Raw genomic sequence first — 25,652 nt, 5'->3', positions numbered from 1 at the left:
CATGCGCACTTGAATGAAGAATCTCAAGAGAAGCGAAGGAAATTCCGGTCAGATGATCATGAGCGCCGAATGCCCAACACAAGCAAAGAACGCGTCTTGGCGTTCCCAAGTTGCTCAAAAGTAGGATCGGCCCTCTCATTTTGTTATTTTCAACAAAAAAAATACATACCTTTCCAGTTTGCTTGGCTGGTATGTCCTTTATTGGAATCTCCAGTCGAAGATGATAGGTGTGGTCATTCATTCGATGATTGACATCAATTGATAGGGCAGAATTCCATGGTACAGCGGTCCAGAAGGATCCATGAACAGAACCATCCCTGGTTATCATCTGTGCGCTCGACTCTTTACGCTGAGGCGATGACGAGAGTAACCTCATATTGTGTACGTCAGCATGCTCATGTCATGACGGCCGTTGCGCAATACAAACAAACACGCCATTGCCTTTCTCCTCTGATTACTATCTGTACCATTTCTTTTCTTCCCTTCATACGACCTTACAAGTCTCTTTATCCTATTGCATGGACGAAGAGTCCCCAACGATCCCCGTATCTGACCCGGTTCCTGCCCATCATGCCAGCCCAGTTGTAGCATTCATCATCGGTCTCGCGATTATTCTTCTGGCTTCAGTCTTGAACGCGGCTGGACTGAATTTAACAAAGTTGGACCATGTTCGTGGACATTGTGCACCTATCTGGGGCTCTTGTATTTCTCTCTTAACGCTTCATCTGTTTACCAGGTGCGAACGCAGGCCATACCGAAAGCGTCGCGAAGAAAGGATTGGTTAAGGCCGCTATGGCTTCTTGGCATGTTGTTATACATGTAAGTCTATTCCTTGTCACCAGGGTGATCTGTGATTGACAGTTCCAAAGTTTGTCGCAATTAATTGGCAGTACTCTTGCGTTGGAATACATGCGAGCTGGTAACTGCATTTTACCTACCACTTTTACTCCATCTTTACACAGCATGATCCAGAATATGTTGCTCCGCTTGGTTCTACCTCACTCGTCTTCAATTTTCTCTTCGCTCGATTCCTCGTTGGTACTCCAGTGACGAGCACAGACATATATGTGAGTTTCATCTTTCCTACTTCCTCTCGCCCATCTGATGGCGAAACACAGGGCACTATCGTCGTTATCATTGGTGTCGTTGGTATCGTTGCATTTGGATCCATCAACAGTGGTCTTGCGACCGAGACCGATGTTGAACATCTCACTCAGTTATGGAGACGAGGAGGATGGCTCAGTTTCTTCTTCGTAATGTCCTTTGCCTTGATTTTACTTCTTTATTTTACCTCCAAGCTGGATGAGCTGCTGGGGAACAGAGGGCACATCGTCGGTGACAGTGACAATCCCGTCATCACCGGTGGCGGTCAGGATTCAAGTCTTGTGTCTACTGCTAGAAGAGTCTGGGCATTTCTGCAGCTGCATGTCACGGATTGGCTTGAGCTTATGGACCGCCCCCAAAGACGACAAGACAATCGCCTTGGACTCTTGGAATTGGTTGGGCATGCTGTGGTGGTGGATTGGCGGGAGGTACTTTGGTATTCGCTAAAGCAACGTAAGTCCAGTCGTTTTCGAATCAAAATACCTTTTGATTGTATCGTTCCAATCTTAGGGTAAAACTTCTCTCTGGATCTTTGTCACACCAGAACCCGGGCAATCAGTTCGGCCATGTCGCACCCATTTTCACTATTGTCCTGCTAGTGATTACCTGCTGTCCTTCAGATTGTTTGCTTGAACCGCGGACTGAAGGTTTACTGACTCCACGTTGGTCGTGCCCGTGTTTTACTGGCGTATACACTGCTACTGGGTTCGTATATCTAACTCTACGCATGCTTCTTTGTTAACCTTACTTTACATTCCAGGTTCCTTGATTCCTTGGTGAACACAATCTATGTTTCATGCTGCCCCTTGCTCATCTTCGTCCTGTTCAGATATTCAATAATGAGGTTGACTCGTATCAGTCTTGGACACTATTTCTCATATTCGTCTCTATCCTCATCCTCATCTCGGGGGTCGTGCTCTTGACACATAAAAAACCCGAGCCTGGTTCCAAGGCCTTGGGGTCCGCATCTGCAGTTGTGGTTTCGTCTAATCCGCGCGGCAGAAAGTTGAAGAGAGCAAGCACGAGTAAGGTTAGTCTTACCGGGGAGGCCGATGACCATCATCAGAACGACGATGAAGAGCAGGTTCTATGGACGGTAGGGGATGCCAGTGACGCCGAAGAAATTGAGGATGAGGACATCGACCATCATCAACACCCTTTGAATCTTCAGCGTAATACGAGCGATGCACCACGGATAGTGAAGCCGCACGTACCAGGGGAAGAGGGTGTAGGATTGATGAAAAACTCAGGAATCCGAAGATGCTGATAGAGACTCCGACTCGGAGGGTGATGTCGATACTCAACGACATCCCGTTGATACTCCCCGGCAAAGCACTCATAACGACAACTCATTTAAAGATGATTCCGAGGAGTTTGGGGCATGGACGTCTGCAGGCAATTTGCGATAGTTACTACTACATAACGATCATAATTTTTAGATTCAATACTGTACTATATCACGAATTTTCTCACATCTACCCGGTGTTCTTTGGTATTTCCGCCTAATGTTATGTCCAGCCTAGTCATTTCCTAAGCGTTGAATGAGTACTTGAACTTGATGCGCGGTCCAATGGCTCGTTAGGTGAGCGTACCAAAATGGAAAGGCCTTGAATTGTTTCTGCATGCTACCACCATGCCTCCCCGTGACAATGACTTTATGGATGCGGGCTCGGACTCTGATATATCTTTAGGCGATGACGCCTACAACGTTTCCAAAGGGAGGGGAAAGGGAAAGGCCACTGATAAACGAAAACGGGATGACAAAGGAAAAGGAAAAGCAAAGGATGTCGTAGGTCGTCCCTTTTTCGTGTATGAAATTTGACTTGAACATGAAGACAGCAAGCATACACCTGGGAGGCGTCTTATACGCGTTCATGGGACACTGTCCGAGAAGATGAAGCTGGGAGCCTGCAAAGTGCCGTCGAAGATTGGATGACTAGAGGTCGACGGAGGAGGTACCAGCCACCAGGTTGTCAGAAAGTACTTGGTTTAACACTGCTCTAAGATTACAGGCGCCTGCTGCAGCAATACGGCGGTCAATCATTCGACATCTTGTTCTTTTATTGGACCTCTCTGCTTCTATGCTCGACCGGGACATGCGACCGACGCGGTTTACCTTGACCCTCCAGTATGCTCGGGAATTCATCTTGGAGTGGTTCGACCAGAATCCGTTGGGGCAGATAGGCATCGTGGGCATGCGTTCAGGCTTAGGAGAACGAATATGTGAAATGTCTGGTAACTTCTCTCGTTTTTGGGCTGGTGTTGGTGAGGTGATTCCCCTTCTCTCTAGGAAACCCCCAGGAAGTTCTCAAAACAATATCGGATAGACATAAACTCTTACCAACGGGAGAACCGAGCTTGCAGAATGCCATTGAAATGGCGCGGAATAGCATGAAGTATGTGCGACGTTTCAATTTGCGTTTTATGTATGCTAAATCCTACCAGCCACCTGCCCACGCACTCTTCGCGCGAAATTCTCATCATATTTGGTTCTCTGACTACTTGCGATCCTGGAAACATCCATGACACGTTAGACTCCTGCGTAAGAAACAAAATAAGAATTTCCGTCGTTGCACTCGCAGCAGAGATGAAGATATGCAGAGATCTCTGTGACAAAACAGGCGGTAAGAGAACTAAATTTACAGCGTCCTTCCTCGTTTATATTTAATAGGTCAATTTGGTGTCGCGATGAACGAGGGACACTTCAAAGACCTTTTATTCGAACTTATACCTCCTCCCGCACAGCAAGCTTCTACTCGTACAGGCTCGACTAATCCTGCTGCGGATTTGATGATGATGGGATTCCCGACACGTCTCCCGGACGCATCACCGCCAAGCCTGTGTGTCTGCCATTCAGATCTCAAGAGCGAGGGGTACATCTGTCCTCGGTGTCTGGCCAAAGTCTGCGACGTGCCCACTGACTGCGATGTTTGTGGATTGATGATTGTGAGTTCTCCGCATCTAGCTCGGAGTTACCACCACCTGTTCCCCGTTAAGCCGTTCGATGCTGTGTGAGTGTCTCCACTGTTTTTCGCACCAAATTCTGATGTATAAACTTTATTAGAAAATCTTTACAAGAAGCAGGTCCATCGCCGACATGCCACGCATGTGCGCGAGCTTTTCCAACGACAGCTCTTTCTTCTACTGCAGAAGGCATGAGTGCGGTGGGTAGGTATCGGTGTCCGGAATGTCGAAACGAGTTTTGCTCAGAGTGCGATGTTTTTTTGCACGATGTCGTACACTGTTGCCCTGGATGCGGAAAATGAGATTTTATTGAGGGTGCCTCTGGGTCGTGCGTGTTACTTGTGTGACATTTTGGTGACAACTAATATTTTCTTTTTCATGCTTTCTCCCAGATTAGGAAGTGCAGAAAATGAAGATCCATCATCTGAGTCGTTCAGTTCGTTCCTCGTCAAACCTGCGCTCTTTCGAAGAACTTTGAATATTGAATTGTTGGATTATGCACATGAGAAACGAAAGATTTAGCACTGAGTCTGGGTGGCATGGCATTTGTTGGAGATGTCGCAAGATGATGGAAGGTTCAAGCCGGCGTGATGCCGGGTGAGCTTTAGTCAGATAGATACTGTTTATGGATGCTTTTCGTAGAACTCTCTAGATACTTTCGTAGTATAAATATTGGCTCTGTAGGAGCCAGTGAATACAAGTTCATTAGTCTGGCTTTACCAGCCACTAGTCTACCTACTGCGAAACCTAAAATTCCGACAACATTGGCCTATAAAGACAAGTTTTGGGCGGCTAGTGTTGGCTGCCTCGCCCATCAAGGTCGGAGGTCGGACCGGGATAATTTATTTCGGGAGTCAGATAAATCAAGAACTTAAGTCACACGGTGTCGGGGGGCTACACGACCACGTGATGGAAACCTTCAATTTTCTCACTCATTTGTGAAATAAGACGCGTCTTTCACCCTAACAGTCAGCTCGTACCACACTCATCCAGCATGGTCCGGGCATCTAAAAAGACGCCACCCAATCCTGGCAAACCCATCACGGACTTCTTCTTTCCCAAGGCTGCTTCGGCCTCGCAGCCGAAGCAGCAGTCCACCACCGCGTCTATGGGCTCCAGCCAGAGTAGGGCAAGCAGATCAGCCACAAGGACGGAGGCAAAAGCTCAAATCAACTCAGCTTGCCACGCCAGTCACTCCCGCTGGCGGTAGTATGTCGACTTTAACTGGTAGGGTCGGCGCGTCAACGAGAGAGCCCTTGTCGTCGCGTGGGAGTGTACAAAACGCAGCTAAATCATCAAAGTCGCTTCTCTCGCCCTCTGTGTCGACTCGACAGCGCTTTAGGACTCCGGATATACATGTAGGGAGGTCGGTAAACAGCGCCAAGAGCCCAACACCCTTATCGCCCAGCCAGAGAGCTGCGACCAAACGCAAGGCAAAGTTCGACCTGGATGACTCGGGTGCCGATTCGACAACAAACGATGCCGTTGTTTACATTCCACGTTCTTCTGTTCGTCCTCCAATGAACATTTCGGCCAGCATAGCCCCTGAAGACCCGCCCCAGACCGATAGAAAGCGGCTTCGCTTCTCTTCTCCAGACGCCAACACCGACGTCGTCCCTGGGAGCCTGTCAGATGAGGAGGAAATGACATCCGAATTCCGTCCTCAGCGCGACGCGAACATCGCAAAGCCGGACGTGAATCAATGGCGTCATGGTACCGCATCTCCTGTTCCAGTTGAGGATGTCGTAGCCGATAGTGAGGATGCATCGTCACCCATGTTCACTCCTGCCGAGAGCCCCTTTGCCTCTCGTCCTGCCACACCACCCGTTTTTCAGCAGCACACACCGCCGCCAACCGATGTTTCTTCTGCATCTGCTGCCATAGAGTCACCGACTATGGCTAGAACCGCAAAACTCATCGCTGCAATCAAAGAGAAAGCTTGGCAAAAGGCTTTATCCAGCCCTGAGACGTCGTCCGTTCCCGAGTTCAATGAAGACCTTGACAGCAGCAGTGATGATGATGATGTCTTGCCCACTCAGCTCTTTGGCAAGGGAAAAGGCAAAGCGTACGTTGTCTCAATACCTCCGGGAACTATTTTGAAAACAAAATATATAGGGTACAACGAGACCCTAGTCCCTCTGAAAGGCCAAGGCGTAGTCTTCGAAATAAAGTTTCACCCTCTAGCTCACGTCACGATTCAGTTTCTCCTCCTCGTGCCTCGAAACGGACACGTACCGTCCCCGCTAGAGGGCTTGTCACACTCGTGACGAAGGCGCCTAAAAGGAAGTCAGTTAACCCGATAGACGCTCTTCTGAGGGAGAAAAAACGCGGCGAAAGCAGTGGAGGGGGTGCCGCTGGGCTTCTTCGCGCAGAAAATGCTCTTGCTAGTGGTGATGTCGTCGCGGAAAGTTCTTTGGCCGCCGAGAATCTGGCATTAGACGCGATACGAAACCAGGACGATGTTTTGAATGGGCCTTCAACAGATTTATTAGATGTCGGCGACCTGTCGTTCGATCAGGAAGGAGGACAAAGGTTACTAGGAGAGAAGCGTGGAAAGGCTGTCTTGGGGATTCTGGAGGGCGACAAGCGCGAGATCGAAAACATCAGAATGCAACAGAAGTATTTGGGTGTGCCCTTGTGGGATGAACCCAAAGACACCGCGATGGATTGGCAGTCGGGTCTACTTCCGTTCAACGAAGAAGACACGCCTGCCTTGAAGCTATTCGGGGATGCCATCGCCAAGCAGAGTCAGTTCTCTTTTATCTTTCTGTTGGCACTGAATGAATCCATGCCAGATACTACGCAGGCTGCGTTACTGTTGCAATCTGGAATCTTCCTCAACCTCGATTCGCAGAAAAATCCTGCTGTCATTCCGTACCTTGTGCCATTTAGGTACAATATTCTGGCTGGTTTACTTCTTTCTGAATTCTCTAATCACTTCTTTTAGCACTGTGCTTTCACGAAAGTTCTGTATCATTTTCAGCATTTTCAGCTCTCATCAACATATGGAACATGCCCGATTGTCGAGCTTGCGGAGTGTCGTTTGACTCAATGCTTTCCGCCATCATCCACCTCGGCGCTAAGCCCTCTGTTATTGAATCAGTTGGTTGGGCACAGCCATCTGAGGCGGCCAGTCCACCTCCGAGCAAAGAAGAGACTTTATATCGCATGGTGGCATTAGTGACTATGAGTGCAAGGTATGTTCTCTTGCAACCGCTATTTCTGAAATGCTCACACGCCACTGAACTAGATCGGGACGACTGGTTACGAACGAAATCCCAGATATCCTTATGATCCTTCTATTGATTGCACTTGATACATCGAGCTCAAGCGAGATACTGCTGGATGTTGTCAAAGCAGTCGACACTTTGTGTCATTCAATCGCTCCAGGGGACGACATATCTAAGTCAATTGTACGCTGCCAGTATCTTACCCTCTATACTTCACTAACATCTACATAGGAAAGTCGTATCTGTAGCAAAGTCGCCAAGCATGCCCTCGATCTGACACCTATCAATAAAGCACATATGATATCCTTTATTTCGGCGGGAACTGGACGTGCGCAACGGATTGCAAGAAACATTGCTCATTGTGTTCTCACTGGAACAGAAAGTATATCGTCGGTAAGAATCTGCTGTACTTCATCGACACTACGGGCCTGACACATTCGCCTCTGATAGGACATGTACTCAGATCTTCCCCCTCTCACGGAGATCATCGATGCGATTTTGACGTCTGGAGTTTTCAACATTTGCGACGAGACAGACTACGTCGACATGGGCTTTTGGACTGAGTTATTAGCAGTTGCCCTTTCAAATATCGACGGCTATGTCGCCCAAGAAATGAAAAACCCTCCGCCTATTGGCAGCCCTAGCAAATCTGATAAATCTTACACGGGTTTGCAAGGTGTTCGGCTGGCCATCGAGGGCGTGCACTCACAGATAGGTACGTATCTAGCTATCTGCGGCTCGCCTAGCTTGTTCACACAGGACTTTCCCTAGACGATACGCGTGCGGCGCACCTAGATCGTACCCGTACTAAACTGTCTCTCAAAAAATTGTCCCTGCGACTGGCGTATCAGATTAAATCTGCCACCGACCTAAGGAATAAGCAGATCCATCAATATTTCAAGAAGCCTGTATAGACTTTCACCAAAGAAACTTGCATTATCATAGCTTAGCTCAGTCTTTTATAGTCGTGTAGATATTTCGATTTCCGCTGGATGTTTTATCAAGTCTGTAATCAAGTGAATATCAATCAATACATTCATAATGTATCTAAATCTACAACCCAATTCTGAGCTGCACCATTCTCAGGCCTCAGCTTGCCTAGGCCCAGCGTGCCTCGGGTGAAGGTGGAGGAGTAAGGTCTAGCTCTATATCCCACACCGGACTAGGTGATCTCGGAGGTCGAACGGGGGGAGATGTTGGTATCGCTGCTTTCTCTTTACCCTTCGAGCTCGAGTTGTTAGTAGTGGGCTGGGCATCAGATTCTTGCTCCTTCATGGTAGAGAGCACGGCAAGCGAGGTGGTAGCGTTGTTCCTAAACGGCTTCTCAAATGCATTTTTGATGTTCCTGGCTTTGACTTGTCCGAATCCAGGTAAATTTTGAAGCTGAGCGGTTTCCAGCCTTCGCGATGTTGGCAAAGCTCTGCAGCATGAAGGTGAATTGTGTGCCGGATGACTGCAAGAGGGGAACCATACGCCGAATGATGAACGAAGCGTCTCAACATCCGTTTTGTTGACTTTGCTGATACTCGTCAGTGATGTCCGTAGCATGGAAATGTAGTTTTTGTCGGCGCGTTCTTTGATGAGATCTGGGGACTTGTGTTCGAATTGCTTGAACGTTGAAAGATAATGACCAGCCTCCTCAAACCTGAATTCATGAGGAATATAGTGACAGACAGGATACAAGACGAGCGTACGAAAAGGCCACAATGATAGTGATGTTGTTAATGAGACAGGTCTGTTTCCTGCAAGTAAATCTTGGATGTCGTCACCGAAATGGTAAAGTCGACTAGCCTTTGTCAACTCTCGTATTGGGTCTCTGTGCTCGCTCTAGGCAGCCGAATCAGCTTTCCGAGTCCTTATCAACGGAGAAAATGCTCGCAATATCGGAGAGGATTAACAAGATCCTCAAATTATAAGAATGGCCCAACTTTTCGATGCGAGTATGGATATATTCAGGATGAAGTCGATGGTATTTCAGACTGAGGAATTACTTCAAACAGTAGCACCGAAGATATAGTGTCGCGTACCTGAGGAACAGAACTCCTGTAGTCTTTCCAACCTGGTAATCTGCGACAATGTCTCCATACTCTTTGCCGACGTTTCGAATGCATTCAAGAACAGGATTGCCGCGCTGTAAAAAGTGTAAGACCGCTGTCCAGTTCGATGAATGAGCACGCCTTTCACCTGTAAAGGATTGAGAATTATGTTATTTCCCAGACTTGGTACAATGATTGGAGGCGTCGGGGTACTCGCACTGGTAGTGGTCCCTAGACTTGAGTTCGCCATTTTGAAGGAGCCAAGTCTTATGACGTCATCCAGCAGGAACTTTTTAAGTACTTGATCATAGGGACCTTTTGCCAGTGCGACTACTACTACTCCTTGATCGGTACATTGCGAAGACGAATGCTCTCATTCCAAGTTACTTATCAGAACAAAGACGCGAAGGAAAGTAGGAAGACTATCTTCAAAAGCTCAGACCCTCATCTCTCTCAATTTCTCTGTCGCTCTGTCGACGTTCCCACTACCTTCTCCACGACAATTTAAAACAGTGTCAAGGCCTCGCTTCAGCGTCACGATCTCCTCAAACAGATCTTTGAAAGAGCGCCCTCTGGAGATGTGTGCCTTCGTCCACCTAGTCGTATACTGATTTGCTTCTTCACTGTTCCCCAGCGCTGAATGAACCATGATCAAATGAAACAGAACTTCGCTGTAGCTGGTTTCTACTTCAAGGCCCTCATCCTCCACGAGCTTCAGCAGCCTTTCACCCTCCCGAAGTGTGAAGTCGTCAGATAGACCTGGATCCATGCACCATCGGTGCAATCGGTCCGCAAGGACATCTTTTTGACATTTCATTGCAATCTCCCTTCGACGGTCATCGGATACGCTAGCATAAGAGCAAGATTCACAATCACAGCGTACACCGTAGGGTTCGAGATGTTTCTGCCTCGTGGCAGTCGAGACGAGTAAATCCGAGTAGTACGTCGTCAATTCCTCGCCTTCCTCAATATCGCGGGCAGCACGAATCTCCATGGCAAAAGACGCCATGTCGAATGTACGATCCGTATTTGGACGACAACTGCAGACGGAATGAAGTCAAGGCCCGTGTAGACTCAAACTGTGTTCGATCTGACCTATGATTAAGGCGGGACAGTTCATTGAAGACGCCCGAGTAAGCTCCCTTCAGACCAGGGCGCCCTGTAAGACGATCAGGAAATATGATAGAATTATTTATGTTATTGTACAAACCTTCATCGTGCAAACCGTTAAGGCCATAGCCATTTGTTCGAAGGATTCCCGTGAGCGGGCCACTTCCGTCCTGAGTATGACTGTTGTGCAGCGCCATGAAAGCCGTCTGATACTCTTTAGGCATACGATTGAAAGCATGCTCAAGGTATTTTTCCCAGTCAAAGAGCATCGCTTGTTTGGCTTGTTCTACGGGGTACTTGCCCGAAAGATCCAGCTTTATTCCCCGGGTAGCAGGCGTTATTAACAGAGCTCTTTCAGAAAGTATGAGCGCGCCTGCAGCTAATTTGCGCGTCGCGAACATTCCTAGGCCTTTCCCCGGAGATGGAGAGATGCGATGCGCCCGTGTGTCTGGCTGCTTGATGGTAAGAGGATAGCCTGGGGTTGCAAGAATGGTGCTTTTCAGTGGAGCGGAAATGATGCATTCCGTCCAGCCACCCGGGAAATCAGCGAGGGTAGTGTCCATGTTTATAGGAGGCTGAGTAGTAATTAGCAACCCATCAAAGTCGTCTTTATTCCATGTCTTGTCGGGGTCACTTTCCAAAATCATGAATTTTGTGTCGCCGTATTCCTCAGGAAGAGCTGGTATCCGAATGTGAATATAGAGCAAAGATAAATCGGAGCAGCGAACCTGTGTCTTTCACAACACCGTAGGATAATGGTATCATTGGGTCACCTTCATCGATCTGGGACGATGCGGCTTCTACTTGATTGGCTACAATATCGTTCATCAGTGGTTGTATTCTGACGAAAATATTGTCAGAGAACTTACCATTATTAGCCCGCTGGGACACTTTTCTTTTGGCCTTCTTGGCGGCGGCTTTCTTGGCTGCAGCACTGTTGGCGACGTTGGGAGGCATCGTCGTAGTAGAGTCCCCACATGATTTGGTCCGCCTGATATAGCTATCACGTTACTGGTAGATAGTACTAGATACGTACAATAGCAATTAATTTGCCGAGTTAAGCAGAGAAATGGGGGAAAAACGTGGGAAATTCACGATTGAGACTCCGCTAAATGGAAAGCGCGTCGCGTTGTCTTTTGCCTCTTTCTCATCTCCATCATGGTAAGCTGCTCATTTAATGTACATGTCAGAATTCTCTGACATATTCTAGTCTCAAAATCAGACCCCTCGACGCGCGAAACGAAGACGCGAACCATCTGCTGATCCTGCATCGTCGCCACCGATACAGGCAACGCCCCAGCGTCGTCTTTCGCAGTCGTCTCTGCCCCCTTCCTCCCCACCTGCGCCATTCTCAGACACCGACGATAGTCTTGATGATAGGGATGCCGTTAGAGACGTAGAAGATGACGAGGGTGATGATGATGAAGGAGAAGATCTTTTCGCTGACAACCTCGAGGAGTAAGCTATCACACTCTTCCACGCGTCTGATCGCGTACTGACCCACAAATCGCAGAGATTACGCTGCAAATGAGCTCCTGGATAAATATTCAGATGCAGGCATCGATGACGACGAAGACCTTGATGAGATATCTGCAGAGGCGCGCCGGAAAGCCGAGTTAGCGATGGCGCAAAGAGACCGCAAGGAACGCGCTGGAAAGAAGGGAACACGCGCAGCGCAACGAAGCCGTGTCCCAGACTTCCTTCTAGATGATGATATGGATGCCGAAGACGAGTCAGAGGATGACCTTGGCGTGTCTAGAATGAAGAGACGCACGCGACGAGTGTACGACGAGCGAAGGGACGCAGATGATATGGATGGTATCGAGGATGTGAGTTCTTTTCTCCCTCTATCTGACCTATCATTTCTCACTTTAGTCACAGGAACTACCTGTCGAGCAGCTGAGCGATATCAAAGCCAAATCTATTGTCGAATGGATCGCCAACGAACGTGTTAGACGGTCAATCATTCGCCATTTCCGCCATTTCCTCATGACATATGTCGACGAAAGCGGTTCATCGGTCTACGGCGCGCGCATTCGTAACCTAGGAGAAAGTACGTCCTACCTCTCAATTCTCTCACTCAGCCTCCTGATTAGCACTCAGCCAATGCCGAATCTCTTGAAGTTTCATACCTCCATCTGGCTAATTCTAAGCCTATCCTGGCCTACTTCCTCACTAATTCACCCGCCTCCATGCTCAATATCTTCGATGAAGTTGCCCTTGTTGCCATCCTCGTATACTATCCAGCCTATGAACGCATCCACTCCGAGGTGCATGTCCGTATCGCCGATCTCCCATTGAGCTCCTCTCTTCGCGACCTTCGTCGATCAAATCTGAGCAACCTTGTTCGCATTTCTGGCGTTGTCACCCGTAGAAGCGGTGTATTCCCACAACTCAAGTATGTCAAATTTGACTGTCGAAAATGCGGAGCCGTCCTAGGGCCGTTTTACCAAGATGCGACGACGGAGGTCAAGGTTAGCTACTGTGCAGCCTGCGAGAGCAAGGGACCATTCCAGGTCAACTCCGAACAGGCAAGTGTATTGTATCGATATTTTACAAAAAGAAAAGCGTCTTAAACGTCATCGTAGACGGTATACAGAAACTATCAGCGTATGACATTACAAGAATCCCCTGGATCTGTACCAGCCGGTCGTCTTCCTCGTCATCGTGAAATTGTCCTTCTGTGGGATCTCATTGACAGCGCCAAACCAGGCGAGGAGATCGTACGTCTACTCCGTATTCTTTCCGCCCTCAATTTTCCTCAGCTCTCTTCGTAGGAGGTCACCGGTATCTACCGCAACAACTTCGATGCATCCCTCAATTCCCGTAATGGATTCCCCGTCTTCTCCACTGTCATCGAGGCCAACCACGTGAACAAAAAAGAAGATCTCTTCGCCGCATTCCGACTCACTGAAGAGGATGAGCGTGCCATGCGCGCCCTTGCTCGTGATGAACGGATCCGCAAGCGGATCATAAAGTCCATTGCTCCCAGTATATATGGACACGAAGACATCAAGACAGCCATTGCCCTCTCCCTTTTCGGGGGTGTATCGAAAGATATCAACCACAAACTACGAATTCGTGGTGACATCAACGTTCTCCTACTCGGCGATCCAGGTACTGCGAAATCGCAATTCCTCAAATACGTGGAGAAAACAGCGCACCGGAGTGTGTTTGCAACAGGCCAGGGTGCATCTGCTGTTGGTCTCACAGCGAGCGTACGCAAGGATCCGGTAACCAGAGAATGGACACTGGAGGGCGGGGCCTTGGTGTTGGCGGATAAAGGAACATGTCTTATCGACGAGTTTGACAAAATGAACGATGCAGATCGGACATCCATCCACGAGGCCATGGAGCAGCAATCTATCTCCATCGCGAAAGCAGGAATAGTGACAACGTTGCAGGCGCGTTGCGCAATCATCGCTGCTGCCAACCCTATACGCGGGCGATATAACCCGACGATTCCATTCCAGCAGAACGTAGAGCTGACAGAACCGATTCTGTCTCGGTTCGATGTTCTATGTGTTGTGAAGGACAACGTTGACCCTGTTATGGACGAGCTGCTGGCAAGGTTCGTGGTGGGGAGTCATTTGAGGAGCCATCCCAAATTTGAGAAAGAGCTGGATGAGATGGATGTGGGAACAACTCTGGACGAAGACGTGGGTAATTCTACATTTTATAATCTTTCAGAGGTTGATTGGATTTCATTTAAAGATCATACCCCAGGACGTGCTCCGCAAGTACATTATGTACGCAAGAGAAAAGATACGCCCGAAGTTGTTCGACGTGGACCAAGAGAAACTGTCTAAGCTGTTTGCGGACCTGCGTCGGGAGTCGATGGCTACCGGTTCCTACCCAATCACTGTTCGGCATTTGGAGAGCATGATACGAATGGCAGAGGCGAGCGCAAAGATGGCTCTCCGAGAGTACGTTAGGGCGGACGACATTGATTTAGCCATCGAGGTCGCTGTGAATAGCTTTGTTAGTGCGCAGAAGATGAGCATTAAGAAGACTTTGCAGAGAGTAAGCCGACTTTTCCTCTCGTAGCTCTCCGAGGTGCTGACGGTTTGATGCAGGGCTTTAGAAAATACCTTACCCAGTCGCGAGATCATGAAGAGCTCTTGGCTTTCTTGTTGGGTCAACTTGTGAAGGACAAGGTGCGGTTCCTCCAGTCATTGCGCCACCAGCAGCCAGAGGTCGTCACTGTCAAGCTCACGGACTTGGAAGAACGGGTGAGAGGAGGTCCCTTCCCGTAATTCATATGAGCTGACAACTGTTTGTAGGCCAAGGAGCACGACATCTTCGATATCACTCCTTTCTTGCGGTCAAAATTGTTCTCTACGAATGGATATAAGATGGTCAAGGAGAAGTGATGGTCCAGACGTTATCGAGAAGAGATTTAGGATGGACTGAGCCTTTCTTGTAGTATTTGCGTATTGTTTTGCTTGTGAAATGTGTATTAATTATGGCTATCCAACTGAGTGGTGAGGTGAAGTCTAAGAGAGCGCATTATGACGGGGGTGCAGATAATTTGCTGCTTTTCTTTTGAGGCTGCTGTTCAGATTGAGATTCTGCCGGGGCAACAGGTGATGGTGCATCGGCGGATGCTGGGGCAGGCGTCTCGTCTTCATCATCTTCCATGATGTCTAAGGAGTATTAGAGCTAGCCACGGGGAAGAATAATAAAGAGATACCTGGTCCATATACATCAGGATGAGCCCGGAAACAGGTTTGCATCGCCTGGAACTTTTCAACGCAGTTGATGCCCTTCGGCTCATCTTCAGAGTGCACAAAGCACGAAAAAGCGTCACGGAATTCTTGCCCACAAGGCCCATGCGCCATTCCACCGAGACATGGGCAGTCCCAGTTTATTTCGCCGGTTTCTGGGTTGTAAGCACCTCCGCCGCCTCCACTACTCTCACTCTGCGGCTCTTCTACGGTGGGTGTTGGTGGTTTTTCTTCCTCTTCCGGTATCACCGCAGCAGCTAAAGGATCGCTAAATAAACGTTTTTTGGGGTACACAAGATAGGCTCACCAGCTGGCGCATCGAGAGCAAGAGGTGAATGAGTGGTCCGCCATGCGAAATAGGTAGCAACGGCCGACGCGCCAAGAGCAATACCTGCCCGTGAGAGTTGGCGTGTCCGAGGGGCTGCGGCGGTATGAAGACAACGACGAAGAGGCAGACGCGTTAGACGGAACATGGCGATGATGATAAATTACTGAGCAACAAATTCGGCCGGAGTACTAAGCAAAATGCCTCGAAACTAAACATATGTAAATAGTCCCTATTTCAAATCATTCAGCGCCCGCGCGACGATTCCCGCTCCTTCCACGACCTTCTCCCTTTCCTCCTTTGCAACTCTGCCTAATAGCCTCTGAAATCGGTCTGGATGCCACGTCAACTGGGCACTGCGAATACGCTCCTTGCGCGATTGCGTGCCGGGGTATGCGAATATGAAGCTGGCGATAGCAGTAGGAGAGATGTCGGATGGTGAGGCTGGCTGGACTTTCTGTGGCCATGGGATGGAGGAGAACGATAACGGCGACGATGAAGATGATGAGTGGATGGCCTGCCATCGCGTCTGGTAGTCTGTCCACGTTATCTTTGACGGTTTCTCCTTTGTCCTGAATCCTGCGACTCCGTTTCCCTGCGATTCTGCTAGCTATCTCCTCGACGGTCTGTCGATTCTCGTCTGCCCGGCGTCTCTCTGCTTTGGCCCTATATTTATCATCGACACTGGCGCCGTATATCGTCCTCATCTGCTGCTCAAACACCCACTGCGCCGTCGCCCACCGTTGCTCCTCTACCCAGATGTACGTCTCCACCATTGGCTGCCATGGCTCGGTCCTCCTCTTCGAGCTGGTGTAAGGGCGGTGTTTCCGTTGGTCTGCCATGGTCGGGCTGTTTGGATGGATGGATGATCAGGCATGGGGTCTGGCAATATATTCTCTTTCAATCTCAGCGCCTTGAAACTGCATGCCTACCTCATGCGCGCCTTGCTGTTGCCGACATGATAAGGGGTGGGAGCGATGTACATTGCTTGCCTATTCACCAGACAGCTATAGATTTTCCGATGGTACACACGTACTTCTATATGACGCCGTGAGATAGCGGGGTCATTTCATTGCTCGCTTATTGTTGTCAGATATTATTCTTTGCCCACGGGGTTTATCATCTCCGTTGCTTTGATCTTCGCCTGCTTCGAATGACACCTAATGTGCAGTACTTGTATCGATAACAATGTATGAATAGTACACATGCTGCAGCTATTATGTCCCAATGGCAATAATGAATAAAATCAAACTCAATAAATAACACAGCTTGGGGCTCTATCATGTCGAACAGAAGCCTGAATCACTCACATGCTCACCCTTGGTCGAAAGAGCCTCCAATCTGACGGAATCTGCCACAGCACGAGTAAGACGCGAGTCAACTAGAAGGCGAACCAAAGACTCACTAAAGTACACATGGGCTTGGGCCTCATGCGCGGTTAGGCGTTCAGCATGATCGTATCGTAGAAGTTTATCCAATAGATCCAACGCCTCCACAGACGCAAGGTGCTGCGTCTCGCTTGTCACATACTCCGTCCAGCCTCGCTTCGTGTAACTGCGGTCTACGTCAGCTCATCAGTTTCAACAGAAAAGGCATGCACCGACCTCGCTAATAGCGCGTCATTCTCCGTCTCAAAGTTTATATCATACTTCTGCAGGTACAGATCAAACTTGTCCGTCCCAAGCGTCTTTAGTATCCTGAGCAGCTGATCGCTGTTGTCCGAGCCGCGCCAAAAATGTTCTCTCCGGAAGGTCATCGATGCAAACATGCATCCGAGACTCCAAAGGTCGAGGCTGTAATCGTACTTGCGATAGCCCACGAGCAATTCGGGTGATTTATAGTAGCGTGAGCCGACCCGAATGTGGTAATCTGTACCGGGGTGATAGAACTCCGCGAGGCCCCAGTCAATGAGGCGCAGCTGCGGGCAGATGTCGGTTCATTGTCTGTTTCAACGAGTAAAGGCGAGAACTGACCTTGCGATTTAGATGATCTATCATAACGTTCCCCGGCTTGACGTCTCGGTGCATGATTCCATGCGAGTGTACAAAATCCAGGGCCTGTAGTCCACCGTGATCATCACTAAAGGCAGTCAGAAACAAAGAGTTGCGACACGTACTTTGAGCATTTGGAACATGTATAGTTTGATGTCCGCTTCTACCAGGCGTCCAATGAGCACCTTCCAATCAACATTCTCCACATATTCCATGATTAAACTGTGGTATTTCCCCGACGCTGGTGCCACCGCATCAGTGACTCATATGAGTGCAAAAAAGGTTAGGTAACGCACGATCTCGCACGACGTCTATCAACCCTACGACATTCGGACCACCAGAGAGGTTCCTGAGCACCTTGATTTCCCGCTTCACTTTTGTTTTCGCAACGGGCTTGAGCACCTTGATGACACAGACGTCGTTGTTTGCTGTATCGATGCCCTCGAAGACCTGAGAGAAACGTTGAGGCTGGGGAACAGCGAGCAAAGCGCAAAGGTGGACCTCGGAGTACTTTCCACCACCCATCCGTCTCACAATCTCATACCGGTCGGGCGGCGACCACTCAATCGTGGAATTATCTAGCGAGTCACCTTCAGTGCTGTTATGTCTGGGCAGTGCAGGGCAGACCGACCGTAATCATACCACCCCTTCCCCAGGGTGGCGTTGACGCTTGCATATACACGAGCCATATGAAGGGGGGCTATCGGGGCATTTAAATAATATAGAGGCAAGAAAAAGATAGGATGTGAAAAGGGATGGAGGCAAAAGGTCTAGGTTGAGTCCTGTTGATCAACCGTATTGGCATTGGCAAATACCAGTAAACTCCACCACTTTCTTCCGGAATAGTTCAATTGGGCCCTTTGTTTCATTCGCCATGGTGAGCGTCGCGACACTTTTCAAATCAAGCATAAGGATTCGCTATATATGTATCCCCAACTTAATTGACTGCGTAGTCTAGATTGTCCTGACGGTGCGACCCGCCCTTCGGCATATAGAACTTGGATCTCAATCTTCTCATCGAATTCATTCCATCTGTGGCGCGCCTGCCTCATGTCAATTCGTTTCCATACTTTTTCATCATGACGTCTATTATAGATTACTTTATTTAAGATCAGCACAGAATTCCACATGTTGATAATGCCGCGTACAACACAATTGTATACCTAGTTAGAAGCAAAGTCATAGAGATTAACAAAGGCCATAACCAAATCAATAATAGTAAAAGAAAGAGACAACCAAAGAATTCGAAAGACAGAAATTCATGCAAAGCGATAATACTGAGCGGAGACATCAAAGAAAACGTACAAAGCTTGGGACAGATGGTGAGAACGAGCAACTAATTAAAGTCTAACCAATGCGCATTAGCATCCCGTTTCATCTTTCCCAAGGTTAGAACACTCACAAAGAAAACGTCTCCTCACGTCACTGCTATGATACCCCTGGAGCAGGTGCTCCCACCTGCAAATACGACAGCACCAACGCAATGGAACTATTCTGCAAACACTGCATCTCCAAATCACGACCCGTCCACACGGGATGATCATCTCCACTAATATCTCCCTCTGTTGGATCGGTGCTAATCTGTCCGCTAGAAAGGTCCAACTCATTTCTGCCGGCTCCATGTCGATGATACACCTGACTACGCGACTTGGATCTGACATGCATGCTATCCAGCTTGGTCTTCCTTGTCCCGCTCAGCTTTTCCATCGCCTTGTGAATCTTGGCAACAGGACCAGCCGCAGGCCCCACCAACGTCTCCTGTAACACTCTGAACGCCATCACTTCCGTCGCCCAGTGAAACGTCCCCGTCCCCGACGTCTGTGTAGATGAGGCATCATCACACCGTCTGCGTAACTCTGCGACCCATTGGTGCTTTATCACCGGGTCGTCCACACTGAACATATACCGCCTCTTGAGTCCATGGTGGTTTCTAAAGGCAACCTGGAACGTATTACGCATGAACGCTCTCTCCACAATGACGGTATTGCTAAGCGGGAGACCGCTGTATCTCAACGCGTTCGCACCTGACCGACACATGAGCATCGTCTTGGGTCCAAGCGAGACACCCGTTATACGAAAAGAGGCCTCGGACGATCTGGCAAAGGTCAAGACGGGTGGGTCAAAGACCAACCCTTCTCCGTAAAGATGAAGGCTCAAGTTGGGGTCGGCTTGAGGTAGACGAAGAACGACAGGCTCAGATTGTCGCCTGTACGTCAAGCGTGCTGGTAGTGGGCGCTTGATGTTGATCGTGGAGTCCAACGAACCCGACGGACGAGCCATGGAAAGGTGTTCCCGCATTGTCGCATCAAAAACTTGTCTCAGAACCTCATCAGATACGAGACAACGAATATCAACGCGTCGAAAGGCCTCGATGAACTCGCGGCAGCTGACTTGTTGGCGGGAAGGTCCTGTAGGGCAAGGTTCTTGCGAGATTCCTCCATGTACGATATCATTCATTTGAATGATTGCACGGACAAAGCTTTGCGCGAGATCTCTGTCGTATGCGACGATGGCAGCGTTGGCCTCGTACCACCGAATCGCGAATGCGTCGGCAAGGTAGTCAAGACCGGATCTAGACGCGACATTTATGGAGAAAAGGAACGCGCGAAGTGCCCTATCCAGCCTCAAACCAACAAACCCAAAGCTATCGAGGAAGCTTTTCAGCACAAATTTCGATGTCCTACGCGACAAATATTCGCCAAGCTGTTTCCGGTCAAGCTCCATCGTTCTGAAAAGCAACTGACCCAGGAAAACAGGGTCGTCGGGTATTCCCGATTTGGAAAATAGATTAGCGATCGCCTGGTCGGGGTCCTTGTTGAACTGGTGTATGAATGTCCGAAGAATGGGGTTCCTGGGAGGTACAGCATAGCCAGACTTCGATTGCGTTTCTGTCCGATCGCCGCTGAACCGGAGTTGTTGCAACATAACGACACTCTTCACCGTAAAGGTCTTGTCAACGGTAGGCCTGTCAATGTCTTCATCCTGGATGACTGGCTTTGCAATGACAAGAATGTCATTGAACAGGAAGAGGAAGCGATCCTTAACTGTATTGGCGTTCACCACCTGTAGAACAGGGGATGATATAAGGAGTTTGCGAGCAGGCTCTTCGATAGCAGCGGCCCACATTGGACTTCGTGAACCTCGGGCCAAATTCTCATCCAATTGTTCCAAGACAATGGGTCCTTGTGGTCCAGAAGCGTCGGCTGAGGAGTAGTGGGACGATGATATGGAGGATGTCGAAGATATAGAATGAGCCGGATACTCACTCAACGAAGATGAAGGGTCAGGAGTTGGAGACAGTGGATCAGGAGGCGAAGAAATGATGTTGCTACTACTATGTGAGAGTACCGGCGGAGAAATGGGGGACAATTCGTCACTTGTTTCTGATGCAGGAACAACCTTCTTCGCCTTCGGGGTTTCTTCACTTTCTGCGTCTCCCATCCGAGGCGATGGAGAAGAGGACGAAACCTCCCGAGGAGACGCAGACGCAGCAGGGAGGGTCGGTGACGGCTTACCAACAAGAGTGCTTGTAGTTACACTGGTAAGCGACTCTTCGTGGTCGGTTCCTATCTCATTGTCTTTCCTAATGCGGAGTAAATCAGAGAAAGAGGCCTTCTTTGATGCACCATCCCCAGGAGGAGACGATGGGGATGAAAACTTTGACCTTTTGGTGTTCAGCCATTTCCGTACAGCCGGCAGCGTCATAGGTAGCTTTGATGTGCTAGATCCGGCAGAAGGAATGTTGATATAATCCTGTTGACTCGACGAGGACGCAATGGGAGGTGGATTGAGGTATCGGTATCGCATAGCCGTATCAGACGTTTGATGTCCAATCCTGTGGTCGACATTTAGTTCACCACCTTGGAGTGCATTCAAAGATTTGGCTGACATGGGGACTTGTTCTTCTTCAACCCCGCTACCTAGAATACTGACATCTGGCGTGGATGAAGAGCCACTGATCCTGCCTTTAGCTCGACGCTGTTCTTCCAGCTTCCTCATTCCTGGGAATGGAAACAACTTGGAGCTTTGATACTGAGGATAGTCAAGCCCCGAAGCAAGAGGAACAGGCGACACGGAAGGGCCTGTCAGTAAAGGCACAGAAGCCGAAGCAGGAGGTGACTGCATAACTTGGGACTGCTGCAAGGCAAATGTACTCCCATCGTGCTTATCCAGCCTGCCACTGTTAAGACTCGCACCGCTCTCACGGCTAATACTTGAATCAGTATGATCCCGTCGTTCCCGTGCTCCAAGACTATTGGTCCGTGAACGACGTCCGCTACTGGAGCCAGACCTGGTAAAGCTTTTGATCTTTTCCCAAGTGCTGGTTGAGGCCGAATCTCCACCGCTGCGTTTTGATGCATCAGTACCCACTATTCGATCATCCAAATCCATGAAGTCTGTGCTGAGAGGTGAACGTTCTCCTTGCACGGGCGATGCCACAGACAGCCTCAATGGAAATGCTTGGGCGGAAATAGACTCATCGCTCGCTCGCGTCAGGGAAGTAGAGAGAGCAGCCATTGACGAAGGTGGCGAGGGTGGAGCCTGGGACGGAGTTGTGTCTGGCGACGTTTCGGACTCAATGACCACATTTTGTGAATCTGAAGAAGCGCGAGGGGATGAATCATAGGCGTCCTGCTGCAAAATTGGTACAGAGGTCCTTGACGGTGGACGATCCTCAAAGTCCAACTCATCATCTTCCTCTCTATCTATGTCGTCGTCGTCATCATCAATTGGCATGCGGATCTCTGGAACTAGGTGAGATGAGTACCGTTATGTTCGAGAATGTACCACACTGACCTGGAGAAGCAATCCAACTGATTTCACGACCATAACCATCGTCATAGGGTACTCGGAGACGATATGTATCGGCAGGATACAGGACCTCTTCCTCGTCATCTTCACGTCGAACTCTGTCCTGGCTAGGCGTTGGGTAGGGACTGCTTGTAAACGTGTCTCGCTTCGACGGTGTCCTGTGGCTGAGATAGACAGGTACACCGGCAACCCCTGTGTGGGCGGATTCTGTTGATACAGTCGATGGTACGTCGGAACTATGTGGAACTCGTAAAGGAGATCCGTTGATTGGTGTCCGTTCGGGTGGGCTTGGGGGAAGACCCGGATACTGGAACAACATTGGTGATCGTTCATCCTCTTCCTCTTCAACGACAACACTTCTCCTCCTTGCTGGCTCTGGTCGATCCTGTTCTGTCCGAGGTTCTTCTTCGAGAGCAAGGAGAGGGGATGTCCTCGTCTGTTCCGGGCTTGCGCTACTACTGGGGAAATGATTTGGAGTTGTGGACCTTGCCCTGACATCAGGCAATATGTCTAGATGCGGCTGAGGGGTTTGAGGTAATGGTGTAGGAGGCAGTGTGGGCGGTAGTGGGGTCGGTGGAGGAATGGGAGTATTCGTAGAAGTTGTGAGGTACTCGGAGTCAGAAACACCAGCATTAGGGACGGGGGTATTCGTCGAGGAACGCTTTCTACGCCGCCTACGTTTGCTTGTAGGTGAAGGTGTAGCCGCTGAACGATCTTCGCCGCTAATTGCCTCGGCATCCGCTTCTTTAGTGAATCTTGGAGCCAGCACATCAAGCAGCTGTTTGCGCACAAGGGTACGCTCGTTAGTAAGACGTTCGTCTCCAGTAACTGTTAGGTTACGACGAAGTTTTGCCGATAATGGAGGTGGTGTCGGAGAAGGAGACAAGGAAGGATCGTAAACATCGGTGCCCCCCGTAAGTTTGTGCATTGCTGTCTGTCTGCCGATGGCGCTATGCGACCGTTGCAGCTGCTGGAGTCCCCTCCGCTGAATGTCTTCCAGAGATGGTAGAAGCGGTGTAGGTGGCGCACTCGGTCTGTCATTTGGAGTAGGCGACCTGAGCAGACGCGTTCGCAACAAAGGACTGGCAAACGGTATTGGAGAAGGAGGTATCGCCGGGGCATCGACAGGACTTAATCCTATTGTACCAAGTTCCGGAGAAGAATCGCCATGAGTAGGCGTTGGGGTCTGCATATTTCTAGCTTTCATTGCCTTCAAATCTTTGGAGCCCCGTGAAGACCGCCGTCGTGAACGTGAACGACGGCCCGAACGTGATGAAGGACGAGCGGCGGTGACCTCTTCTGCTTCTTCTGTCTCGATATTCTCTTCTACTGGCGGTTCCTGGATTTGCGCGTCCACTTCAACTGGCGGCGCCTCTGGCTCTATGACCTCAGGCGGCGGCGTATCAATATCTGGTGTCTGGTCTCTGCTATCCTGCACCTTCTCTCCCTCGCTGACGGCCTCTGTATGCATTCGAGGACGTCGCCCGCCTTCCATCCGCGGCAGTGATGCTGCGCGTTTCAGTTTGGCGACCGCAAGCTTCCGCTGCTCTCTTGGATCCGGAACAGCTGCATTTTCGTTTTCCATTGGATGCCCAGGAGTCGTTGGAAAGCTGCAAGGGAGCGCTTTGATCAATATAGGCGAGTCAGAGGAACACAAGCCCTATCAAGAACAGACCTGGGTTAAGCTCCAATTCACCGAATCCAGAATGAAAAAGTGCCGGGTATATGGACGGAAAACGAGATTGAAGTAGAAACGTTGACGGTTGGGTGAGAAGAGCGACCGCGACCAGGAGCGACTGCAATTACAAGGGGCCTGAAAATGTGGAACCACGTGGCTTCCATATATGGACCCAACATTCAGGGGCGCGGAATCAATTGAGGTGTAAGTTGGCCCCCTTCCCTTCTTTGCCTCTTGCTTGCCTCGCTGTTTCCGCGAGGTTCACAGGCTGTTACCCACTCATGTTAATGCCCTCTATCCTCAAGAAAACTTACTGCAGCAGTCAGGATGCTCGCAGCTTATTTGACGCGTTGTTATCCATCAATCGTCTGAATATTGGCTGGCGAGTTGTCGTCTTGGTAAACCACTTTATTCGACATCGTCGCTACTTATTGAACAGGCGCAATCCGACATTCTAGTCTGAAGGTGACACGTTTACTTTCACTGCCGAATGAAGGCCCTGAGCTAGATAAAGCGTCATATGAAAAGGCAAACCGAATAGCTGTCAGATTTCTTTCCATATGTTCGAAAAGAGCTTTACTGCACTGTCCGATCTCTCACCTCCATATCCGATGACAACTTACATGCATCTACCGCAACTATATAGTAATACTTTCCCGTTAATAAGGAGACATCCGGTAACCCCTGGACCCCACAGATGTCCCAGAGCAGTACATATGAGAATTGCCGGCCTCGTAACTGATCTGTGACACAGCGGGGCCGGCCAACAAATTTGAAAGATGTTTGTTGATTCGCACGGGCAAAAGGTGATTCTTTGAATGATTTATCTGTCTGATGGCTTCTGCGCACCATGTCCACTAAAACCAGAGGCTTCCTAGGTACATTCTCGAAACTACTGTCGGAGAAAAACGCGGATAAGATCTTGAAAGTTTCGTAACGCGACAACTATCATCCTGTAGGACGTATTTTCAGACATACATGAGAAACGTTCCCCGTTTGGAGATGCTCTAATACGCTGACAGTATGACCATGCCGTGACCGCGAAGAATCAAGGAGCAGCGCCTACCTTACAGTGAGCCGATATCGAAGATCCAAAGCAGTGCGGACGCCCATACAGAAGCATAGTAAATACAGGTCTTTCACTGGAGATCACGGCGATAAACAGTGCCATCTTATGGAAGTGCGGCCATAACTCAACGACGTGTGTTGATTGTTGTATCAACGGAATTAACAGAACAAGTATAGTGTAAGGGCAGTGAATCAAAAATGAAAAGATGCCAACTTTGAAGGATCAGTGACCTCCAGATAAAGAACTGTCACCGCACTCTCAATGAGATAATCATATAAAGTGAAATAAATATATCTGAAATGATGCATTGATGATGGCTTTTGACCGCCGATGGGATCTAGAAAATAGAGCAAACAGAAAGAAAATGCCATGGCCGCCGATGACGCTGGCATCATCAATAAGTAACCGAACTTCAAATAGATACAGCTAGTACATGTACAGAGGATTTCACTGCTTCATCAGAACAATAGATGTCGTCAAGATACCTAGAAGACCACCAAGGAATCCCACCACCGTCCATCGTGTGTATTCCTGGAAGTGGTGTTCTATCATGGGTGAACCGGTAATGGATGCTCCTCTAAAGGAATAAAGCACGATGCCCGCAAC

At 49.2% G+C, this 25,652-nt stretch overlaps 10 protein-coding genes across 10 annotated transcripts; 4 read left to right on the top strand and 6 right to left on the bottom strand.

The window, feature by feature from the left end:
* Nucleotides 1-440: 440 nt before the first annotated feature.
* Nucleotides 441-2,638, top strand: EV420DRAFT_1530703 (uncharacterized protein). The gene is made up of 10 exons (XM_060472618.1): nucleotides 441-668; nucleotides 737-819; nucleotides 870-919; nucleotides 973-1,067; nucleotides 1,119-1,427; nucleotides 1,466-1,557; nucleotides 1,615-1,809; nucleotides 1,865-1,880; nucleotides 1,934-2,332; nucleotides 2,355-2,638. The coding sequence occupies exons 1-10, from the start codon at nucleotides 519-521 to the stop codon at nucleotides 2,511-2,513; spliced, it is 1,548 nt and encodes a 515-aa protein (XP_060333070.1). The 5' UTR covers nucleotides 441-518; the 3' UTR covers nucleotides 2,514-2,638.
* Nucleotides 2,639-2,709: 71 nt separating this feature from the next.
* On the top strand, nucleotides 2,710-4,794 carry EV420DRAFT_1530699 (Ssl1-like-domain-containing protein). Its single transcript, XM_060472617.1, has 7 exons — nucleotides 2,710-2,893; nucleotides 2,944-3,059; nucleotides 3,110-3,339; nucleotides 3,395-3,500; nucleotides 3,550-3,728; nucleotides 3,776-4,115; nucleotides 4,169-4,794. Exons 1-7 carry the CDS (start codon nucleotides 2,738-2,740, stop codon nucleotides 4,368-4,370), a joined length of 1,329 nt encoding a protein of 442 aa, XP_060333069.1. The 5' UTR covers nucleotides 2,710-2,737; the 3' UTR covers nucleotides 4,371-4,794.
* A 106-nt stretch (nucleotides 4,795-4,900) lies between these two features.
* On the top strand, nucleotides 4,901-8,304 carry EV420DRAFT_1530696 (uncharacterized protein). The gene is made up of 9 exons (XM_060472616.1): nucleotides 4,901-5,192; nucleotides 5,218-6,133; nucleotides 6,184-6,815; nucleotides 6,864-6,977; nucleotides 7,016-7,265; nucleotides 7,319-7,481; nucleotides 7,530-7,691; nucleotides 7,749-8,013; nucleotides 8,070-8,304. Exons 1-9 carry the CDS (start codon nucleotides 5,063-5,065, stop codon nucleotides 8,210-8,212), a joined length of 2,775 nt encoding a protein of 924 aa, XP_060333068.1. The 5' UTR covers nucleotides 4,901-5,062; the 3' UTR covers nucleotides 8,213-8,304.
* EV420DRAFT_1530690 (restriction endonuclease type II-like protein) lies at nucleotides 8,305-9,609 on the bottom strand. The gene is made up of 7 exons (XM_060472615.1): nucleotides 9,483-9,609; nucleotides 9,326-9,429; nucleotides 9,163-9,277; nucleotides 9,100-9,125; nucleotides 8,993-9,040; nucleotides 8,767-8,943; nucleotides 8,305-8,697 (listed from the first exon to the last, which is right to left on the bottom strand). Exons 1-7 carry the CDS (start codon nucleotides 9,582-9,584, stop codon nucleotides 8,397-8,399), a joined length of 873 nt encoding a protein of 290 aa, XP_060333067.1. The 5' UTR covers nucleotides 9,585-9,609; the 3' UTR covers nucleotides 8,305-8,396.
* Nucleotides 9,610-9,644: 35 nt separating this feature from the next.
* Nucleotides 9,645-11,428, bottom strand: EV420DRAFT_1530686 (uncharacterized protein). The gene is made up of 5 exons (XM_060472614.1): nucleotides 11,314-11,428; nucleotides 11,173-11,256; nucleotides 10,545-11,123; nucleotides 10,430-10,493; nucleotides 9,645-10,374 (listed from the first exon to the last, which is right to left on the bottom strand). Exons 1-5 carry the CDS (start codon nucleotides 11,399-11,401, stop codon nucleotides 9,771-9,773), a joined length of 1,419 nt encoding a protein of 472 aa, XP_060333066.1. The 5' UTR covers nucleotides 11,402-11,428; the 3' UTR covers nucleotides 9,645-9,770.
* A 174-nt stretch (nucleotides 11,429-11,602) lies between these two features.
* On the top strand, nucleotides 11,603-14,817 carry EV420DRAFT_1640664 (MCM-domain-containing protein; the record flags this gene model as incomplete). Its single annotated transcript, XM_060477130.1, has 10 exons — nucleotides 11,603-11,623; nucleotides 11,655-11,902; nucleotides 11,958-12,273; nucleotides 12,326-12,497; nucleotides 12,548-12,981; nucleotides 13,033-13,167; nucleotides 13,222-14,103; nucleotides 14,159-14,467; nucleotides 14,521-14,676; nucleotides 14,728-14,817. The coding sequence occupies 10 exons, from the start codon at nucleotides 11,603-11,605 to the stop codon at nucleotides 14,815-14,817; spliced, it is 2,763 nt and encodes a 920-aa protein (XP_060333065.1).
* On the bottom strand, nucleotides 14,537-15,644 carry EV420DRAFT_1668874 (uncharacterized protein; the record flags this gene model as incomplete). Its single annotated transcript, XM_060479016.1, has 3 exons — nucleotides 14,537-15,090; nucleotides 15,138-15,428; nucleotides 15,479-15,644. 3 exons carry the CDS (start codon nucleotides 15,642-15,644, stop codon nucleotides 14,954-14,956), a joined length of 594 nt encoding a protein of 197 aa, XP_060333064.1. The 3' UTR covers nucleotides 14,537-14,953.
* A 94-nt stretch (nucleotides 15,645-15,738) lies between these two features.
* EV420DRAFT_1640662 (uncharacterized protein) lies at nucleotides 15,739-16,338 on the bottom strand (the record flags this gene model as incomplete). The annotated part of the gene is made up of 1 exon (XM_060477129.1): nucleotides 15,739-16,338. One exon carries the CDS (start codon nucleotides 16,336-16,338, stop codon nucleotides 15,739-15,741), a length of 600 nt encoding a protein of 199 aa, XP_060333063.1.
* A 219-nt stretch (nucleotides 16,339-16,557) lies between these two features.
* Nucleotides 16,558-18,279, bottom strand: EV420DRAFT_183140 (kinase-like domain-containing protein). The gene is made up of 7 exons (XM_060481119.1): nucleotides 18,119-18,279; nucleotides 17,784-18,065; nucleotides 17,613-17,728; nucleotides 17,470-17,553; nucleotides 17,101-17,414; nucleotides 16,902-17,050; nucleotides 16,558-16,847 (listed from the first exon to the last, which is right to left on the bottom strand). The coding sequence occupies exons 1-7, from the start codon at nucleotides 18,174-18,176 to the stop codon at nucleotides 16,777-16,779; spliced, it is 1,074 nt and encodes a 357-aa protein (XP_060333062.1). The 5' UTR covers nucleotides 18,177-18,279; the 3' UTR covers nucleotides 16,558-16,776.
* Nucleotides 18,280-18,738: 459 nt separating this feature from the next.
* EV420DRAFT_183055 (uncharacterized protein) lies at nucleotides 18,739-24,153 on the bottom strand. Its single transcript, XM_060481118.1, has 4 exons — nucleotides 23,975-24,153; nucleotides 22,285-23,909; nucleotides 18,890-22,238; nucleotides 18,739-18,834 (listed from the first exon to the last, which is right to left on the bottom strand). The coding sequence occupies exons 2-3, from the start codon at nucleotides 23,882-23,884 to the stop codon at nucleotides 18,916-18,918; spliced, it is 4,923 nt and encodes a 1,640-aa protein (XP_060333061.1). The 5' UTR covers nucleotides 23,885-23,909; nucleotides 23,975-24,153; the 3' UTR covers nucleotides 18,739-18,834; nucleotides 18,890-18,915.
* Nucleotides 24,154-25,652: the final 1,499 nt, after the last annotated feature.

The sequence above is a fragment of the Desarmillaria tabescens genome (assembly GCF_030435595.1).
Source record: "Desarmillaria tabescens strain CCBAS 213 chromosome Unknown EV420scaffold_11, whole genome shotgun sequence".
Lineage (NCBI taxonomy): Eukaryota > Fungi > Basidiomycota > Agaricomycetes > Agaricales > Physalacriaceae > Desarmillaria > Desarmillaria tabescens.
This window is presented reverse-complemented; position numbering and strand designations above follow the sequence as displayed.

Bases quoted from the DNA above. Each gene is read 5' to 3' on its own strand.
- EV420DRAFT_183140 (XM_060481119.1), bottom strand. From the start codon at position 18,176: ATGGCTCGTGTATATGCAAGCGTCAACGCCACCCTGGGGAAGGGGTGG. The intron at 18,066-18,118 runs GTCGGTCTGCCC...GTGACTCGCTAG, and splicing joins GAAGGGGTGGTATGATTACG to ATAATTCCACGATTGAGTGG. The intron at 17,729-17,783 runs GTGCGTTACCTA...CGGTGGCACCAG, and splicing joins GATAGACGTCGTGCGAGATC to CGTCGGGGAAATACCACAGT.
- EV420DRAFT_1530699 (XM_060472617.1), top strand. From the start codon at position 2,738: ATGCCTCCCCGTGACAATGACTTTATGGATGCGGGCTCGGACTCTGAT. The intron at 3,060-3,109 runs GTACCAGCCACC...CACTGCTCTAAG, and splicing joins ACTAGAGGTCGACGGAGGAG to ATTACAGGCGCCTGCTGCAG. The intron at 3,340-3,394 runs GTAACTTCTCTC...CCTTCTCTCTAG, and splicing joins ACGAATATGTGAAATGTCTG to GAAACCCCCAGGAAGTTCTC.
- EV420DRAFT_1530703 (XM_060472618.1), top strand. From the start codon at position 519: ATGGACGAAGAGTCCCCAACGATCCCCGTATCTGACCCGGTTCCTGCC. The intron at 669-736 runs GTTCGTGGACAT...TCTGTTTACCAG, and splicing joins ATTTAACAAAGTTGGACCAT to GTGCGAACGCAGGCCATACC. The intron at 820-869 runs GTAAGTCTATTC...ACAGTTCCAAAG, and splicing joins CTTGGCATGTTGTTATACAT to TTTGTCGCAATTAATTGGCA.
- EV420DRAFT_1530696 (XM_060472616.1), top strand. From the start codon at position 5,063: ATGGTCCGGGCATCTAAAAAGACGCCACCCAATCCTGGCAAACCCATC. The intron at 5,193-5,217 runs GTAGGGCAAGCA...ATCAGCCACAAG, and splicing joins GTCTATGGGCTCCAGCCAGA to GACGGAGGCAAAAGCTCAAA. The intron at 7,266-7,318 runs GTATGTTCTCTT...CCACTGAACTAG, and splicing joins TTAGTGACTATGAGTGCAAG to ATCGGGACGACTGGTTACGA.
- EV420DRAFT_183055 (XM_060481118.1), bottom strand. From the start codon at position 23,884: ATGGAAAACGAAAATGCAGCTGTTCCGGATCCAAGAGAGCAGCGGAAG. The intron at 22,239-22,284 runs GTCAGTGTGGTA...CATCTCACCTAG, and splicing joins CAGTTGGATTGCTTCTCCAG to TTCCAGAGATCCGCATGCCA.
- EV420DRAFT_1530690 (XM_060472615.1), bottom strand. From the start codon at position 9,584: ATGGCGAACTCAAGTCTAGGGACCACTACCAGTGCGAGTACCCCGACG. The intron at 9,278-9,325 runs GTACGCGACACT...GTAATTCCTCAG, and splicing joins ACAGGAGTTCTGTTCCTCAG to TCTGAAATACCATCGACTTC. The intron at 9,041-9,099 runs GTTGACAAAGGC...ATTTACTTGCAG, and splicing joins CACAGAGACCCAATACGAGA to GAAACAGACCTGTCTCATTA.
- EV420DRAFT_1530686 (XM_060472614.1), bottom strand. From the start codon at position 11,401: ATGCCTCCCAACGTCGCCAACAGTGCTGCAGCCAAGAAAGCCGCCGCC. The intron at 11,124-11,172 runs GTTCGCTGCTCC...TTCGGATACCAG, and splicing joins CGGTGTTGTGAAAGACACAG to CTCTTCCTGAGGAATACGGC. The intron at 10,375-10,429 runs GTCAGATCGAAC...TTCCGTCTGCAG, and splicing joins CTGTCCCGCCTTAATCATAG to TTGTCGTCCAAATACGGATC.